Source organism: Centroberyx affinis, unplaced genomic scaffold (assembly GCF_046629955.1).
Source record: "Centroberyx affinis isolate AG114_WGS23_722 - 3 ecotype Tasmania unplaced genomic scaffold, CSIRO-AGI_Caff_v1 ptg002649l_1, whole genome shotgun sequence".
NCBI lineage: Eukaryota > Metazoa > Chordata > Actinopteri > Beryciformes > Berycidae > Centroberyx > Centroberyx affinis.
Window position 1 is genome coordinate 302,414 of NW_027280841.1, and position 20,464 is coordinate 322,877.

At 46.6% G+C, this 20,464-nt stretch overlaps 1 protein-coding gene across 3 annotated transcripts in view; it reads right to left on the minus strand.

Annotated features, from left to right (window-relative positions):
- LOC139657265 (myosin-10-like) overlaps positions 1-19,029 on the minus strand; it is a 60,489-nt gene extending 41,460 nt beyond the window's left edge. For all 3 annotated transcript variants that reach the window (XM_071535041.1, XM_071535040.1, XM_071535039.1), the window contains exons 1-2: positions 18,685-19,029; positions 11,450-11,606 (exon numbers count right to left, since the gene is read on the minus strand). In XM_071535041.1, the coding sequence (XP_071391142.1) occupies positions 11,450-11,606; positions 18,685-19,029 (502 nt within the window). The remainder of the gene's footprint in view (positions 1-11,449; positions 11,607-18,684) is intronic.
- Positions 19,030-20,464: the final 1,435 nt, after the last annotated feature.

A 20,464-nucleotide genomic window follows, 5' to 3' on the forward strand; every position in this document is an offset into this window, starting at 1 on the left:
TGACTAGGCCCATTTATAATATCAACTGAGATAAAAATCATTGTAACAGCTTTAAATAATCTAGCAGATGGATCAAGCCCCTTCGATTTACTAAATTATAAGTTGCTGTACATGTGGCCATTCGTGACCGTCGAGTGACTAACCAGCTCAACTGTAATATCCACTGTAGCGCTGTTTGAGCCAGCTGCCAGTTAGGCATTCATAATAGGCATTCATGAGCCAACGGACAGAGAGGCAGACAGTCCCACAGCGCTGACTGGCCCACAATATGTGTGTGTGTGTGTGAGTGTGTTGGAATTCGGATGATGCCCCTGGTTTCCCTCCCTGCCCACGCTGGGGCCCCTGGGTGTGGAACAGGCGTGGGTTTCAGCAGGCTGAGGTCTTGGTTTAATAGGGGTGAGAGTGCGAGGAAATGAGGGGCAGGTGTGGTGAGGAAGAGGGCAAGGGTGGCAGCTATAGGTGGACTGCTTGACAAAAGGGTGTTGGTTATTCCTGTTGTTTGATTTCATCATTCGACCAAGAATTGACCTGTGAAATATGTTGCATTCGCCCTATAAATCCCATTCATTTAGCATTTGCAGTAGCAAAATTTGACCTGGGCCCATAGTTACAAAGCCTCTCAAAGTATGTTTACTGATCTGAAACCACTGATCACTTCACATTCAGTATGATCATGAAGGATAAACCGACTCTAAATCAGCACTCCAACTTGATAGATGCTTGATACCTGTCTACCTGGTTCTTAGACTACTCTCAGGAAAAAGGACCATCAGAATATCACATAAAAAACACAATGAAAACAAGGCAACAGTAAACATATTGTCCCCGGTTGTCCCCCACAAATGATCAATCACCAATCAGTAACAAATGTGTCACCTTGTTTGAACGATTAACAAAGTAGCTGATGATGATGGACGGACAAATGAATGAACGAACGGGTGGAGACTGATCCCACAATGAAGTCCTCCTGTACAGTTGGCAGGGGTGAATAGTGCAGGAGCATGTGACTGGCCAGATAGACCAGATAGAGAGAAGGGTGTGGTGGGAAGGGCAGAGATAGGAGAACAAAGAGGGGGGTATAGAGAGGTAGCGGAGAGAAAAAAATAAGAGCTTATGGCATGATGGAGCCACGATGGAAAACAGGAGAGTGGTGGAAGGGAAACAGGAGCTTTTCACAGCTATAAATAATGTCATGTCGCCCGCTGTTACACTCGCGGATGAAATCCTACGGCCGTTTCAGTGCTTCTGATTCAGTTTCGGGACAGTGACGGCAGTTGGCAGCTGAGATCATAGACAGGAATAGATTGTCATTACGGGCGTGTGAATGTCCCCGCTCCCTGCTATCGGAAATGACAGCAGTGTGTGATGAGTCTGAGGTGACCAGAGGGACCACCTGGGTCAGTGTGTGAGCTGCAAAGAGATCCCACACACACACACACACACACAATGGCAGAGAGGAAGCTATTCTCGACTTTCGCACCCCAAGAGGCTTCCTCTCTCCCACACCTCTTATCCTGAGACTGAGGGGCTGAGGGCACTAGAACTTTCTCTCTCTCTCTCTCTCACACACACTCACACACACACACACACACACACAAACACCAGAGCTTGATTTCTGGAATTGGGGATCTGTGTGTTTCTCTCTCCCTTTCTTTATTACATGGGAGGCTTTTCACACTGTGAGCCAGTTTAATTGCACAGACAGGAGACAGGAGTTGACAGGCAGTGTGGAAGACCATACAGTTCCCATTGGACACAGAGAGAAAGCACAGACATTTCCATACAGGTCTGCACCACCAGCTTATAGCTCTTTTTCAGTAACTTATTAGGTCAGTGGTACTCAACGTGGGGTCCGGGGACCACCAGGGGGCCTTGAGGGGGTTCCAGGGGTTCCCCAGCAAATTGATGAATTGTTAAACTTCACCATTATTTCATTCACAAGAAGTTAACACGATTAGAAAATGTAGAAAAATTACTATTTTGATCATAGTTTCACTGTTATCTCTCTACAATACAATACAGATATTCAAGGGATTCTGGACAAAATCATATCTAACAATAAAAAAAGTCTCAGATTTAGGTCCGAGAGACAAAATCTCATCAAATGGGGGTCCATGGCCCTAATGTGCACTAAATTAGGGGTCCTTGATATGAAAAAGGTTGAGAATCACTGTATTAGGTCATACTTGGGATTCATCAACATCAATTCCTTGCTTCATTTTATTATATTTACTGCAATTGAACTGCTTTAGAATAGGGTTGCACACATATGGAAGGTGGAGTCTCCTTATAAAGTACATTCAATTCAATGCTGATCCATGCCGCGTTACACTTTGGTCATTTCTCAGCTCAATGCGCTGTTTATTGGGCTTGTGTTATTCTGAGCTGTGCTCCACAGAGAGCATCCAGACAGGCTTTTGGAGTCTTTCCTTTCTCAAGTCCCACAAAGCACATTTTTCAAATGCTTCTGACGCAGGGGTGAAATGAGAAAAGTCTGCGAGAGGAAAGAAGGGGGACAGAGAGAGAGAGAGAGAAAGAGAGACAGGATGAGAGAGAGAGAGAGAGAGAGAGAGAGAGAGAGAGATCGACTACAACTGAGGTGTAGGGAACCAGGTCCCACATGTTTCTTGTGGAGAGGTGCCGGGCTGGTGTGGTAAACATCCTTGGGCTTACATTGAAAGGCTCTTTGAAATATAATGTGTCTATTTCATCGCATTAACTGTAATTCACATCTGCTGCCCTGAAGACGTGTGCCAGCTTTATGGCAGCACAGCAGACAGACAGTGCACGGGTGGCGGCGGTAATGGAAATCCGTGTCTCGGCTTCACAGGCAGGAGTCAGTGAGTGGGACCATGGGATTTCTCTGAAGGTTTGGTGGGGGTGTGAGTCTGGGGATGAGGAGGGTGGTTCAAATGTTTATTCAAGATTTATACTACCTGTAGCTTACGGATAGAGGGAGAGAAGAATCACACACACACACACACACACACACACACACAGGTTACAAACCCATGGATGGAGGGACAGACAGGACAGTGGCGAGACTGTTCAATGTTCCCTTTGGTTCGAACACACTCATGGTCTCATTTCCCACAATAGAGAAAGGGGGGGGGCTCTACTTTTCCTCTGTCTCTGATACAGCCAGTCCCTATTTAGACCTATTTAGACCATCACTCATTAGCCTGGCTAAACAAACAAACCTGAAACACATCCGCTCACTAACTAAAATCATTAACATCAACTACTGTTGTCAATATAATGGCTGTCCCTGTTCTGTAATCTGTCTACAACTATCTATCCCATCATGGAGAAACATTTTATTTGCATCATAGAGATGAGAGAGCTCTGCATCTCATTATAGCATTAACTTTTTACCCATACCTCAATTTTGCTGCCGCAACCCAATTTCCCTTTGGGGACTTATAATCTTCGTCTTATCATCTTATTACAAAATCTGCAGAGTTTCATTAGGATAATTTACCCCAAAGTTAAAGGGAGCTTTACTAAGTAGGCTAATGTAACAGGGCCAGGGTTCTTACATTTTTTCAGCTGAGGATTCAGTGAAAATGCTGAGACTCTTCCCATGTGAGAACCTAGCAGACACAAGGCAGTATTTCACGACTACACAGGATGTGATGTAACTCTCCCTTGTGCCTTAATCTAGGTTGAGTGCTTACATACTGTAGAAACCTGCACTGTATCTCACTGATTTTATAAAATGCTCATCTCATCTCCCATCACAGGTGTTATGCTGAATTGTGACCTCGGTATTCCCAGAAACAGCTTCCCAGAAACAACCGCCCCTTAACCAAACCCCCTAACTAGAGGAGTCCAAAGAGTCAGGACTCCATTTTGTTGTGTCTGCTTCTCTTTATTGGGTCTGCCTAACACTCCAGCCAACTCCAACGAAGCATTGCTGACTGGCCTGCTGCTGTCACAGCTCATTACATCTGCCCATTCTCCATGCCAGTCACTGTCAACTAGCATTACCTGTTCAGGGTCCCACGGAAATGCTATATGCATTATCTCTACTGGTGGCTAGACACTGCTGCTCAGTATAAAACAGCCCTGACTGATTTCTACACATTCCCCAGGTCCACAGTGGGGCCTTAAATATGTGCGACTGGTGTTTAAGGATGGCTGATATGTCTGGCTACAGCTTGGACTGTCTGCTCTATATGTCAAGCCTCTCTCAAAATACACCATGCACACACACACACACACACACTCTTTCCCAATCTCTGTCTGTCTCCAACACACACGCAGAGTTTTGTTTAGGCTGAGGGAGTGTTAGCACCGCACGACAACACGCTGCCAGCGAGTGTAAAATTAGCCCGGTGTTGCCCTGTGTTGTTGGGTGTTGCCTCTGGGCCAATGAGAGGGGAGAGAAAGCAGAGCGGGAGATATGGCGGAAAGTATTTGGCGATGTAATCGATTGCAGATGGCGGCCGTCGGGTGGCTTGTTTGGCCCACAGTGGTTCTTTGTGATAGCTAGGCCCGCCGTAATCCTGCAGGACGAGGCTGTTTTTTGTGCGTGTACGTGTGTGTGTGTATGAGTGTGTATGTGTGTGTTTACGCTGGCACCTCTAATATCACAGTGCTAAGCTCTGCAGCCCCACAGGAATCCAGACATACGCGGGGGGGGCGGGGGGTGTTGGAGGGTGGCAGGGGTTCAGGCGCAGCAGGGAAATTATATTGTGAGATTGTGTGAGTGTATCACTGAATCTTATGGGCCCAGAGGACGAATATAGTGTAGAATAATACTAACTAGGCACATCTTTGATGCAAATTTGAAGAGGATGTTAGGTCACATAAGAGTTTAGCCTGTATGACTAAATATGATTAATATGGACTTTCTTGCTCCCTGAGAGGCAATTGGGTCAGTGCAGCAGCAAAGAGTATAGAGGTATAAAAAAAAGGTACTAACAAATAAAAATACAACACAAATAAAAATGTGCTACAATTGCCATAAAACCCACTCACACCCACCCACCCACCCACACAGAGACAGACGGTCAGCCAGACAGCCATGCAGCTGCAGCAGCTCCTCCCTGGCCTGTGCTGGGCAGTGAGGTTGTGGGTGTCAGTGAGGGTTCAGCATCAGTCAGGTAACCCTATCGGTCCTGCTGAGGCGGCTGCTATCCCCGCTATGTGTCACTAATGACAACACCGTGCAAGATAGATGGCAATACATGACAGCGGCTCTCCCCTAAATCACCCGCCCGCACCTCTCTCGCTACTATGACTGTCTCTGTCTGAGTTACTCACATGCACACACTGACACAAACCTACCACTGTATCTGGAAGGTAGGACTTGGCTAGATGGCGGCCCAGAGTGTTGACTGTAGATCATCACCAATCATACACACACACACACACACACACACACACACAGTCCACACCTCTCTAATGCAAACCGTCAACATTGGGGGTGAGATGTGAAAAGCTGGAGTCTGGTGAAAGAGGATGAATAGTGGTCTACAGGAATACACTGAAATACACTGAAAGTAGGTGCAATCTAAAGGAAAGCACTGAAATTCATAACATAAATTACATGCTACAAGAAGAATGAATGAACTCTTATGTGTTTGTTTATCTGTGATGTGTTTGTAGCTTAGAAACTACTAGATGACTGAGGGATACAGATGAACTCTACTCAACATTCAACCTTATTCTGTGATCTCAACCAAACCTCTGACATCCACCCACCTGTAACATCTTTTAAAAATGTTACAACTGGGGATAAAAGAGCCAAGACTCAGGTTTCTTTCCATAAAACAGTCATAAAACATATATGCATGCCAAGTGCACTAGCTGACACACATATAACCAACAGTTCTCCCAATCATCACTCCGCCCACGTTAAGAATAATGTAGGGAAAATGGGTCTGTGTGTGTGTCTATGTGTATATGTGTGTGTGAGTACGCATGTGAGGAGGGATGTAACCATACATCAGAACTCTGATCTATGAGCCCGCGAATAGAAATATGATTTTATCCTGTGTGAACTCCACAGCTGTCTGCCATTAAAGACGCATCTGCCAGTGTGTATGCGAGGGTGTGTGTGTGTGTGTGAGTGTGTGTATGTGTGTGTGTGTGTGTAAGAGAGAGTGTGTGCACCCATGTAAGCATGCTGTCTGAGCGGGCTCCGCCATTTGTCTGAAACTCATCTCTCGAACATGCACTGAGCACAGAGAGTCCTTTTGAAGACCGAGAAAAGGTCTCTGACACACACACACACACACACACACACCACACACACACACACACACCACACACACACTCCTCTGGGGAAACTCCCAGTCTTTACTCCCACTGACTCTCCACACCTGTCTTGTCACTCAGGCCCTGGGTGCGCCCTCCACCAGCCCCTCTCTCTCCAGCTCTCACTGCCCCAACATGAGGCCTCCTTTCCCAGGGAAGCACTCAGCGGCTCCTGGCCTCCCCGCTCTGCACCCACACACACACACACACACACACACACACACACACAGCTCCCTGGTCCCGGCCCCCCTCCGGTCACACAAAGCCCCCATTGTGAGGCACAATCCAGGCCGCCCCCTCTGCCTTTCCCCTCTACCCTCTGCTCTGCTTCCCCCCATAACTCTGTCCCTTCTGTCCCCTCTTCCTTTTGCCTCTTCCTCTACTCTCCCCTCTTCTTCCCCTCTACCATCTCCACTTATATTCTTAGACCTCCACTAACCTTCATCATGCCTCCTTGTCTCTCGTTTTCCCCTCTTTTTTCCCCACTCTCCCCTTCTCTGCCAAGCCCTTCGACATGCCCCCCTTTCCTCGCCTCTATCCCCCCCAGCATGGCCCTCCTTCTCGCTTCTGTTTTCCTAGACATTTTCCACTCCTCTCTCTCTGTCGTGTTACCCCCTATATCCCCCTCTCTTCTGTGCAAGGCTACAGTGATTTCACATCTAGTGCTCCACGCCAGCAGTAGCCCAGGGCGGGCATGACTCATGATTATCACCAGAAATAAAACAGAGACTGGTTCTGCAGTGGTCCTCTCTCGGCAATACCTTTTTGATATTTTGGGGATTTGGCTGCAGCTACACCATTTTGACTGCATGAACCTTGACCATTAGGTTGGAAATTGCAAGACTGGTGTCAGATCAGACTCTAGGGTCACCTCAATATGTGCTGGTCTATCTTTCTCTCTTTGTATGGGAGAGAACGTCATGTCAAGCTTCCAGCCAAATTCTGGCAATTTAACGTTGTCTTGCCTATTGGAAAACATACGCACATACAAACCTTATAGAACATGGTGGAGTAAGGTCTTTTCTGAATCGTTAGGGTCTACTGGTATATTCAGTATATTGGTATTCAGTACAACCAGGCCTATCCAGGGTATTGACCTCAGCAAATACCCAGTAATGCCAGGTCGTGTTAAGGCCCTGTTCTTCCTGATGACAGCTGGGCTGAAGTCATGCTACTGTACTGTGTAGTTGGCACGGCAACCTGAGTGTAAGTCTGCCTAATCTAAGTCTTCCTGAGAAACAGAGGCATGAGCCAGAAACAGACAGTTACTGTAAATGAGGCAAGAGGAGAGAAAATGAATGAAAATGACTAGACACACACACACACACACACACACATTCACACAGGTGGAAATGTGCCAGGAGCTCAGCCTTGTGGTTCGACTGGTGGAGAGGTGGAAGAGAGGAGGGGGACACGGCGTTGTCGGTTAAATGGGGGGCTCACCATGGCAACCATGGCTGTATCCTGAGATGGAGGAGTGACGAGAAGATGGACATTCCACACACTTGTCCTCCTGTGTTCCCTGCATAAAGGAGGAGAAGGAAGGAACCGAAAGGCAAAAAGGAGCCACCACAAAGCTGCCAGTAGGGCTGCGGTCGTATTTTTCATGTTTAGTGAAAGGCGACCGAAAAGCCTTCAAAGGATGTGGGGAATTTTCCCCTTCAACGTCTTCCAAGCCAGAATATTCTGGTTGGGAGAAAGAAAAGAAAGAAGACTGAACAAACTAGAGGGTGAAAAAAGAGAGGGGAACGAGTGGAGAAATGAGAGAGCCCAGCTGCTCTAGTTAACTGTGAGGAAAGAGAGCAATTATAAAACAGTGGGAGATCCTAAACAGTCTGCGATGGCTTTGGAGCGCCTAAAGAGACAGGCTTTCTCACCCTGAATAGGACAGTATCCGTACTAAACACACTGAAGGAGATTCAGTCAATAAGACTCACACAAGTCCCTCTTTGCTGTCAGCTGAAACACAAAGTGACACCTCTATCTGAGATCCCAGGGGAAGGTTATTTTGGTCGCACGCGCTCACACACACATACACACACACACAGGTATCCATGGTGACGCATCCCTGCTCTGACGGCCATGACACCTCGACGATGACTCAGCCTATAGAATTTAGCACGGCATGGTACGGAAAGCCGGGGACAATGATGACCTCATTCCATTGGCTGCCTGGCCCCGCCCCCCCTGTGAAGGACGGCCTGCCTAAAGAATGAACACCATCCACAGGGAGAAAAAGGGGGTCAGAGGCAGGAATGGGGGCACAGGGAGAGGTGCCCCACATTGAAACAAACATCCCGCATAGTGATAATAGCAAAGGAGGAGTGTGTGTGTGTGTGAGAGGGTTGATGTGTGTGGCGCTGAGTAAAACTATATTTAGAGGGTGGAACATATGGAAAGTGCAATGGGAGGGATACAAAGTGGAGTCATACTATATGGAAGTAGAAGCTGACTGGGCAGAAAAGAGTTGATACCATTGATGGGCCCTTTCTGAATATTTTGGAAGGGAATGAATGAAGAAATGACAGGAGGCAGAACAGTTAGCCTAAAACCATAGGCCTGTTTGAATCTATATATAACCTTTTCCTGTGGCTCAAAACCGACTTCATAGGCAAACTTAACCAAATCGACCCTGTTATTAGAAGTAATCCATTAACCTACAATGTCTAAGTCCACTTTATGTGGTAGTTACATGGGAACTAGTTCTCCAGAATTTGGGGACCCATTTTAGTCTTCACATGACACACCTTTAGGCCCTGAGTCAACCTTCGAAAAACGCTGCACTGTGACATGTCGTTCAAGCTGCGGCCCTGCTCAGCCCGGGGCTCCGGTCCCGGCCCCAGCTGTGTGCAGATCCGGCCTGCTCAGACCGGGGCCCCGGAGACCAGCCTGAGGGCATGTAATGACAGGGGGCCTCCAGCCCGTCAGTCACACACACACAAACCTTGGAGCTTTACAGCTGCAGCTGTGCAGGCCGACCAGACACCCAGTGGCAACAGTGATGCTGTTGGGGTGAAATCCAAAATAAAGCCGAGGGAAACATGTTATTCCAACAATCGAACAGCTTAGAGGAGAGAGGGCATTCAAGAGACACAAAAAGGGAGAGACTTATGCTGTCGGCCCATGTGTATTCGCACAGTTTGACGATGATGGCAACCACAGCACACAGGCTAAGGCTGTTTAAACACTGATAGACTTTGATAAAGGATCTGCTTATCACAGCGGGATTCAAAAACAATGAGTCAGGACCCAAATTGGGTCACTGGCCTGTTTCTGGCGGGTCCCTACATGGTAAAATGTGCTCTAATGTTCTAAGGTCAAAAAGTACAGTAAACAAGGACAGGTAGGCCAAGAGTCTGCAACAACCTCAGCTGATAATAAAGAGCAGCTTAGCGGTGTGTGTGTGTGTGTGTGTGTGTGTGTGTGTGTGATAAACACAGCTCTATGGGATCAGCACAGCAGGTCCAGTGATAACAACCTGAAGATTCATGGGCTAACACGCGCTCTTCCTTTCTCTTTGCCTCCTTCTCCATCTCTTTCTGTCTGTCTCTCTCTCTCTCTCTCTATCTGTTTCTCTCCCTCCCTCCTCTCTCACTGTCTCTCTAAATCCCTCTGTCACAGGGCATCGGCTCTAGCAGGCAAGCCTCTCACTGCCCACGCTATTAGGAGCTTAGCGATCTCACCCCCGCCACTTGCATAAGTTACTCTTATCTGAAACAGAATTTCAGTTTCAGTTCAGTTTATTTTATTTGTAGAGCACATTTAAAAACAACTGTAGTTGACCAAAGTGCTGTACAGTGCAAAGATGCCAGACAGTGGGCACACAATGAAAGAAACAAATCATATCAAATACAGTGAAAAGAGAGACCGCTCTGAGAGGCTGTCGTCCATCTCTGCTGGTATAGAGACCAAATAGAGTCTAGGACTATTAGGTCTTGACTACTGACATATCATATCAATATCAGGTCTTGTATTGACTTAGTATCAGTATCAGCTCACATTCATGGACATTGATGGCACTAAATTATGATAAATAGGCTACACAAAGAAAAGTATACCTGTTAGTTGGGCTGTTGACTAATTCAAACAAAGGTATTTATTGTTCAAAAGGAAAAAAAAAAACATTAGAGTATCTTGTCATTAATTTTTCACTTTAAAAGCTAAATCTCAGTGAGCAAATGCAAGAAAATGACAACGAGTCACAAAAAGTTCCTAAATAGTGACATCAGTAGTGGATCTAAAACTCTTCTTTTGGTTTCTTCTACGCCAAAAAAGTACAAACACCCCGTAGAAATTTGTGCTTGAGCTTAAATTTGAACTTGTGTGCTTGGAAAAAAGTTAGATTAGGTAAAAAAAAACTAATTAGGTCAGTTCATGGTTAAGAGGAATAATGGCTTGTGGAGCCATGGTGGTTACATGTTAAGCCTCAGCGGCATTTTATGACAAGCTACACTTGCCAATAATGGAACAACAAACTTAATATTTGTGGCTCGTGAAACAGCAAACCATACCACAGACGACTTCAATATGTTTGTTAAATCGCTTTGCCCAGCGCTGACAAAGTGGAGAGCGTCCAACCATCTCCTAACACTATGTTAATGTCAATTAACAACATGAGACTGTGATACAAAAAAAAGGAAAAGTCTGTCATGACAGTTCAACATCCACTCCATGACTGGCTGAGGCAGGACGGCCGCTCAGACATAATCAGTGATGTCACTTCCTCTCTGACCTTGTGACCTTTCACACAGTTCACACACTTCCTTCACACACTAATCCCCTGGACTATGCAGCAAAACCCCATGCTGCCTCCAAGTGAGCTAAACTCCCTGCCAGGAGAGACCAAAACACAAACACACTCACATAAAACAATCCGGCTCAGTTTCCAGCTTAATTGCACATAACAATACCAAATTCCACAAAGTTGCCAATCAAACGCCAAAACCGCCTACTAAAACTAATCCATGGCAGCGACGTCCCTTTCCCAGCGAGTGTTTGTATCAACTGATTGAATTGATTCATTCTACGAGTCCATAAAATGCAGCATTGTGAAACACTAAACTCCACACTGGGGACAATCATCACACATGCAATTTTGATCAAAGGAAAAAAAAAAACATAACACGAGTGAAGAGCTTAAGAAAAGCAAGCTAGAAAAGTTGATGAAGAGAACTCTCTGCCTCACCCTGGAGCATGCAGCGGTACGCCGACTCAGAGATGGCGTAGATGTGTGGCGGCATCTCGTGCCTCTTCTTCCCTCTGTACATCTCGATGATGTTCTCTGAGTAGATGGGCAGGTTCTTGTAGGGGTTGATGACCACACAGAACAGGCCAGAGTATGTCTGCAGGGACACAAAACACAAACACACACTGGGAAATGAATAAAAGTGGCAAAGAAAAGCTGGGCAGCCTCTGCAGCTCGACATCAGAATCACCATATTTTTAATTTAATTCCATTTTTTTATTGTATATATTATAGCACACTGCATTATAGCACTAGGCCCATCCCTAGGCTTGCAGCAGTAATGTGACAACGGCATCGAAATACATCGAAAGGGGTTTTTAAAGTTCAAATAACCTACATGCCAAAAGAGCATGCTAATCCCTCATTTTCTAGCCTGCATTGTGTCAATGCAGCATGACCTGTCATTACCCACTATTTAAGACCTTACATCATCACAGCGGGCACGCAACACAGCGATAGAGACAGAGGGGGGGGACTGATAGAGACAGAGAGTCAGACAGAGTTGAGGGAATGGCGACTAAATGAAACACCACACAGCCTCTTGTCTCATCTGACGCAGCAAAGTCCCAATGAAAGCCTTCAAATGTGAAACAGCATGACACAAAGTGCATAAAAAGGGGGCGAACGTTACGAAGAATCATGTTGCAGCAAACGGCTTGCGCTGCAGACGTTTAGCCTACTTTCTGACTTGCGGTGTTGCATTTGGCTGTGTAATTAGCCTGAAGATCACTCCCCAGAGTGCGTGTGTGGTATGAACTCTTCTCAGCTATGCTGTGGGTTGAATCTATCGGGCTACAAGGCAGAGCCAGGAATGAGTGAGAGGCCCTGGTGGGGCGCTGGCTCTGCCTCATTCTACAGATGCTATAGGGGCTTTGCATTCCCCCTATGGACACAGAGAGAGAGCTGATCCCTGCTTACCAACACTATGACTTCCATCACTGGCATGCTAGACTAATCCTATGGGCCTACATACATACATGCTGGCACACACACCCACCCCCTATCTGCCCCACTAGCTACGTAAATACCTACCTACTGAGTGCATATATTGCCTACCATTACACGCACATGCACACACACATATTCACTACAGACATTTTTGAGTGGGGGGAAAGACAGTACTGATGCAAGAGTGAGAGAAAAGGGCCGATAAACAAGTCATGCAATCACAGGTAGACTGAACCACTGACAAACAGACACCTAAAGGCATGGGCAAAACATGAAACACATGCATATAATCACACACACACACACACTTGTTGGATGTTGAGGAGCAATCAGGCCTATCTGGCAGGAGGCCCAGGGGATCAGAGGCAGCCGGCTCCAAGGTCAGAGTGACAGACATGTTTGTTTGTTCTGTCTCCTTCTGGGACCCTGCATCTACACTCCTCACAGAGCAGGACAGGGCTCTGCAGCGACATCTTGGCCTGTTCTGATGATCTGTGAAATAATTTAAGCTGCCCACCCCTATTTTAAATCTCTGTGCGCCTTCAGTTTTATAGTGAGAGTGGATATATTTTTAGAAGCAGAGGTCAGTAAGATGGTTGCACCCCCAGACCCTTTGCACAAACAGTCCATGCAGATGAGCTCCATGTAGAGTGAGATGTTGAGGAGATGTGGATGTGTAAATCAAAAGCATTGAAGGGTATGAAGGAGGCTAGTCTAAACTCTAAACGCATCTACAACTGTCAATTAGCATGTCACAGTCCTGTTTGTGTGTAAATCTAAATGCATACATGCCATGTATACATTTGTGTGTAAGCAAAGAGTCAAGCCTTCTCTTTTGCCTGCCAGTCACGGCCCCTGGAGCTTAAGTTCATAAAAACATAGACGTTCTCTGCAGCCTGCAGTCTGTAATGAATGACTGAGTCTCTGTTTTAAAGGGCTTTAATTGTTTCAAGAGCTCTATGTTCTGTTACACCCTTCCCCCCCTGGCACGAGGCCGATGAATGGTAGCACCTCTGGAAGCCAAGAGAGGATGCAGCCAATAGCCAAAGATGTAATATTTAGAAAATCCAATGTCCCACACTGACCTTTTGCCATGAGTCTGGATCCATTCAAATTCAATTTAGCCTAAAAGCGTCAGTAAATCAAATCACTCACTGTAAATTAGGCTCTTCTGAACAGACAATTTAAAACTGTATCTTTCTGTTTTGTAAAGCCCCAAGACCAAAGTCTGCATCATAATTATCATAATTAAAACTACAGCCAACTAGGCATTGAGCGCAGAGAGGGGCACCATGACGCAAGTGACTCAGCAGCCATAGGTCAGTGGAGGAGCATACTGTAGCCGTTATGTCACAGCTGAGCTAGGAGGCTTCAGTCAGCACTATGAGAGATGCTCTGCCCTGCTGATAGAGAGAAAAAAAAAGGGGAGGGGGGGGGGGCTGTTAAGGGAGAAAAGAGACAATCAAAAGAGAAGGAGGGGAAAGAGAGAAGGGTAGACAGAAACGGGAGAGCGGGGCAGTAATCCAGCTGACAGGGCTCCCTGAGGTCCAATCCAATTGAGAAGCAGAGGCGTAACAAACACTCAGCCTCCCCACCTGAGGGGAGGAGAGACGCGGCCTGCTGTAACGCGAACTCCACTCTCCTTTTTGAAGCTAATGAAAAATTGATTCCCCCTTATCTGAAACCTGGAGCTGCTATAAATAGGGTGTCCGTTCTGTTCTCTTCGTTTTGTTTCGGTTCTGTTTTGTGACCATGCAGCACATGAGGCAGCTGGCGAGGCTGCAGAGATACCTGGGGTGCTCCTGTAGTTGGAGGGGGGCGGGGGGGGGGGGACTGTGCAGTTGCAGCTGTACAAATGGTTCAACAGGGTTTGTAATTTGCTGCGTCATGCCTCAGCGCACTTCAAGAAACGACACAGAGCCCGTTCTAACCGCCTCTGAAATATGCTGATCTGTGCCCATGTTTACTCTGCTGTGCTGTGCTGTGCTGTGCCGGGTGTTTTACTTGGCTACAACTGTACATAGCTGTATACAAACAGGCAGACACAAGGAGTCTCCTCTTGAACTGAGCTGCAGTGGTGCATCAGTTTGAGGTTTACCTACTTTTTTATTCCTCCTCTACTTGTGGAGCATAAAGCAACATGTACTGTTACAGCACAGAATTATCCAGTCTGATCTCTAAAAGTAATAGCAGTGGCTGCTATTACTGATGCTTTTGCTGCATAGACTGATGAACTGAGGATAACTGATGTTTCAGGATGATGTCAGACGTCCATGATCAGCCCCCCTATGTCTCTGAGCTTCAGAAATGCTATAATGTGTGAATGCATGATTGTTGCTGCACTGTTGCAGCTGCTCCGTCCCCATGAGGAATTATTTGGAAAATCCTGCAGCACTAAAGCAGGGTTTGCTGCAGTATGAAGGGGCCTTCTCTGCCACTGTAGCCAGCTAGCAAACCATACCAGCTACTCAACGCCACCAGCCAAACCGCCGAGCCTGGCCCGCTCCAGGAAAGAGAAGGTGATATTTCCACTGTGAAATCAGATCCAGGGGAGGGGAAGCCGTGGCCTAGTAACAGCTGAGCAACACACAGGCAACAGCAGACACAACAGCCGAGCCCATCTGCCATCTCTGATCAGTCAGTCAGTGTGCCTGCACGGAGGGGCCGTTCCCCACTGCAGGGGACGGAGGGGACGGAGGGGACGGAGGGGACGGAGGGAACGCTCGGGCCAGTGGCAGCCTGGGTGCCACTGATCGGTGTGAAGTGTAGGAGACCTTGACCATTCCCCAGAGGGTGCTCTGCTCTGCTGATTTCATAACAAAGCTAATGAATGCCTTCAGACTGGGTTTTGAAATATGATCGATACACTGAGAGACGGGGTATCGGATCACAAAGAGAGTCGGACGCTTCTAAGCATGGCAGCACAACACCTTCTGCTCTTCTCCAGTTTTAATAAGCTGGTGATTCTTGCAAATTATATTAAAGTGCAGGATGGCCAAAGGCTTCAAAACATCAGAAGCATTTACTGCAGTCCAATAAAAAAAGCAGTGTATATTCAACAGACTTTGGAAGAGCCTATTGAAGAAGAAGAGGGTTCATGTGTGTGTTTGCCAAAATCATAGTGACAGGTCAAAGAAAACAGAATGTAAAAGAAGTGCAATCACAATACCATGGCAACAAGGCACTTCAGAGCCCAGTGTCCTCCAGAGAGACGGGCCAAATGTGTCTTTTACTCCGACACAAATAAAAAAGGAGTTGAAGCTACCATATTTCAAACTCCTACACTGAAAATAAATGTCTCATCTGCAGGAATACAAGGAATAAGGATGACTGAGCATTTCTTTTTTTTTTTGGCACTGTCTAACCTGTTGCCCTAGCATTTGAATAACATAAAATATTCAAAAAGGCCAAAGAGGTGAGGACACAGGGAGTTAAGAGTAAGAAAGAAAGAAGAAAGAGTGTATGTCGTTATTGTGCAGGACTGGGGAGGGGGGTGAGAGGGAGAGGGAGTGTGGGAAAGGCGGTGCAGTCGGTGAAGACAGGACGGACACTGACCAGCAGCGGGGACCGAAGTGGGCGGCGGGAGACAGACAGACGGACGCAGGCCCTTTTCGCCATGGAAGAATGCTGAGGCTTTCTGACAGCTGAGGCTTATCTAACGACACAAAGGCCCGCTTGTAGCCCCGGCTAGTGTAGCGTAGCCTGGCGTGGAGCGCCGCAGTTAGCCTGTGACTCACAAACTCTGAGATAGCGAGCCGCCGCGCTGAACGAGTTGGCCCCCGACTGGCCGGCTGACTTCTGACGGCTCCACGGATGGAGCCGTCAGATGGGCAAAGGGGGCCACAGAATGAGTCCGGCAATCAGAGCTACAGGCCTAAAGGGGCAGTGGAGGCCTTAAGGTCAGTGTAGCTGGTCTGTGGAAGGAAAGTTGCCGGTTCAAATCCTCAGGAGAACGAGCGACACTCAGCTCTCAACACTGTGATTGTACCGGAAAGCTCCTGGGTGCTTAAGTGACGAGAAGTACGATTTTTGACCATAATGATGACCAAAATGACCATAACACTGTCTATCTGCAGGGGGTTGATAAGGTTGTTGATCAGTACTCATAAACTCAACGATTACTTCCCCCGGGTGCTGAGATTTCTGGCTTTCAAAACTCACTTTCTGGCCCGTACTCTGTTTGGGAACAAAAACTCCCCACCCACTGGAATTTTGAGAATTTAGCTAGTTTGCTCGTCTCAATTCTGTGGCTTTGTTGTTTGTGTCAGTTACAAGCCACCAACACTCAAGGGGATGGGAGAGGTGGGGGGTGGGGGGGTGCTGCTTTACCAGAGACTTGTGTCGGAGGAAACAAGTTCTATCAATGTTCTTGCAATTCCTTCTGGTCACCGATAGAGATTGATAAAGATCAGAAATAACTGAATGCCCCTTTACTGTATGACTGTGAAGCAAGCTATTGCTGAATTTACGGAAGAGGATTAGGGCCGCGTGAAAAATGTACTTGAGTTCTGAGAATAAAGTCAGAATTCTGAGTTTTAAGTCAGAATTCTGAGTTCTGACTTTATTCTCAGAATTCTCACTTTTTCTCAGAATTCTGAATATAGTTGATATGACTATGTTATATTCAAATATAGTACTCCACATGAGAGGCTTCCAAACCTCAGCTGAGACACACAGCCTTGGGGGGCCAGCATAACATGACTGGGGCTCCAGGGGGAGGTCAGATACAAGGGGAAGAGTTTAGACCTTAGGGGGTCTCTTCCTCTTAGAGCCGACTAAACGGGAGAATTCTCCTACTGATAGAAAACCACCACAGACACACATGTTTTCAATTCCTCTGACCCGAGGGGGAAAATTAACAAGCTCCAAAGCCAATTCTGAACCACGAAAATGCAGAAAACATTACGGTATGAGAGAGAAAAATGAAGAAGAAGCTAAGAGGATTTCTGGGGACTAAGGTGGTGCTAAGATGTTAACCTTGTCCATTCCTAGCATATAGGCCATTTCTGAGATGTTTACTCCCATTTGAGGATAGACTTATAATAACATCATCATGACTGAACTGACCTGTCCAATCACAAGTAAAGCAAGTAGGCCTTACTCCACCATTCCAAGGCTCTCCTTTTCACTCCATCCTGAGGCATGAGTGAAGTGTGTACACCTGTGAAGTGACCCTTTACCATCTTTACCATACAACAGGGGATAAACTTCAACTGAGAGCCACTGGTGATATTTCATCATGTCTTGTAAGGAGGATAAATCAAAAGTGACACGATTCCCCCAGCAGCCCCTGCACCAGAGTCTCTCAGGTGATAACCAACCCACATTCTATTCCTGGAAACCATGTCACTAAATGGGTCAAGATCACAACTAGAACATCACTGAGCAGCCCCATATGTAGTGAAATAAGATTAAGGGGGAGTGGTTTATTACAGTGATAGCTATTATAAACCTAGGCCATGATAATTGGCATGATTAATGATTCAGATGTGTAACACCAAAATTACAAAACAAGAAAATAACACCCAGGGAAGGAGATTCAGGAATTTAAGGCCTACAGACAAGATGACAAAGTCAGTCCCTGTTCCCCAACATCTTGGGCCAAATGTTTTTGGTTTCACACAGTGGGACTCTCATAGGGAAGTGAGGGGCCTGTAGTTGGTCAAGCCATCTTTGGGATCAAACAAGGCCCACCAGTAGGTGAACAGACCAGGACAAACAAACTGAAGCCAGCAGTGTTTATGGAAGAGGCCTAGCCTCTGGCTGAGGTGAGAGGGAAGCCATGGGGGAAGGTAACAATCTGTAACCCAGAGGCAGAGGGGATCCAGCGGAGGGCAAAGTCTGGCAATGGTTAAAAGACTAGAGATCTGTCAGTCATGCTGTGTCTGTGCGTGTGTGTGAGTGTGTGTTCTAAAGTCACTCTGTCTCACATTCCTTGAAAGAGGAGACAGACGATACAGAGAGACCGACAGACCGACAGAAAGAAAGACAGGTTAAAAGGCTAGAATGCAGACAAACAAAAAGACTGCCAGCAATTTCATCTGTACAGTGGGGTAGAGTTGAAAGATGGGTGACAATGCAACTATAACAACTAGGGGTGAAATTCAATCTGCAGCTGCGGGAACTAGGGGATCTTTGAGTTCCTAAAGTTAATAATTTCCCAATGTGGAAAGTATCAACCATTACAACAAACACCCTAAAGTCTCTGAAGAGTCCAGGTCACTCACATATATGAGTCCGGAGTAGTAGCGGTCCTTCAGGTTGTGCAGCACGGAGGCCTCGTTCAGGCAGGTGAGCTCGGCCATGTCCTCCACCTTGCTGAACTTGGGCGGGTTCATCTTCTGGATGTCGTCCTTGTTGACCACCGCCTTCTTCCCGTTCTCCGCCAGCTCCACCAGCACCTCCTCGCCCCTCTCCTCTCGGATGCTGGCCGCCTCGAAGCCGTGGCGCTCCGAGGGGATCCATACCAGCTTCTTGGCCGTCCAGTCGGCCTGCGAGGCCGGGTTGTAAACCACGGCCCGGTCCACAAACAGGTACCGCTCCGGGTCCTCCTGCCCGCTCCGATGAGACATCTTACCTGGGGGTTACCAGAGCAACGTGGCCACCTGGAACAGACAGGGGTGCAAGGATTAGAAGCTTATATTAGAGACATATTAGAGACATCTTCCTGATATTGAGTTGCAGCCCCTTTTGCACAGTCCACATCTCAGTTGTATCAAAGCTTAAAAATCCTTCTCTAACTCGTCTGCTTCTCTTGATCTACATCTCCTCCTTTGTGATTGGTATAGATTTAGTAAGGGAAATCAATAAGGGGCAATAGCTGTTACCTGGATTCACCTCATCAGTGTACTTCATGAAAAGAGTAAGTTCTCCTAATATTTTATACATTCAGCGTAGTTCATATGTATCAGAGGTATAATTCATTGACAACCATATAGTAAATCACATTATCATCAGTCAGATCATTGTGTGTCCTAAAAGGTAACATCAGGCTATCACCCTATGGTAACACATAAAAAAAACAACAACTCAGAAATGTATCTGGTATAACAGGCACACAGGGAGGAAGGGTGGTATCGACGTCACCAATCATGGCATGCCTTGTCCTGAACGGGGACACAAGTTAAGAGTCTGACTAAATTGTACAAGCAGATTAGAATAACTATAGATCTCCAATATAAAACAGCGGTGATATAAAGCCAGTTAGAAGAACTTTTCTCTGGCTGTCTCTCTACAATAATAATGCGCATACTGCGTACTCCGCTCCTGCAGCAGATCAAACGGGACGTAGCGACGTTGTGAATGGCACACAACTCCAGTCCCCCGCTTCGCAGCCTTGCAGAGGAGAAATAAATACCAACTCTGACAGATATCCACGTCGTCCAGATCGCATCTATCACTTACACTTGTCTATAGGCTACAGAGGAGCGTATATTGAATGAAGCGACGATGACAGTGCATTGGCGAGTTCCCAAAAGCGTTGAATGAACGCGCACTCGCTGAGAAAAAAAAACTTGGTGCAGAAGAAGTCGTGTTTACAAATAACAATATCCTCTCGGTTCAATTATCAGCGGCAATAAACCAGCCTAATTAACATATTATAATTCAGCTCGTGCCCAGAATATGCCGTGAAGTCGTGATAAATAGAAGGGAGAGTAACCTATAGCCTATCATCATCATCGGTAAAACAATTAATTATTAATTAACGCATTAATTTTTCCCCTTAAAAGACCCCTATCCTCATATAACCTACCTTACATTAGTTTGATACTTCTTACTCTGATGTAGCCTCGCAGCTCATTAATATTTCTGTCAGGGTAAAAACAAACTCTATACCGCAAAGAAAAAGGTGGGCAAAGTGAATTTAGGTGGCACCCTAACCCTCCGCTACACCAACGATTATAACCAGCTAAGTTTCCATAAGTGACCTCCATCCTCCATCCTGGCAACGGATTCATTCAAGCACACCGCTGATCTAACGGTGACCACGCCGCTCATTCATTCCCG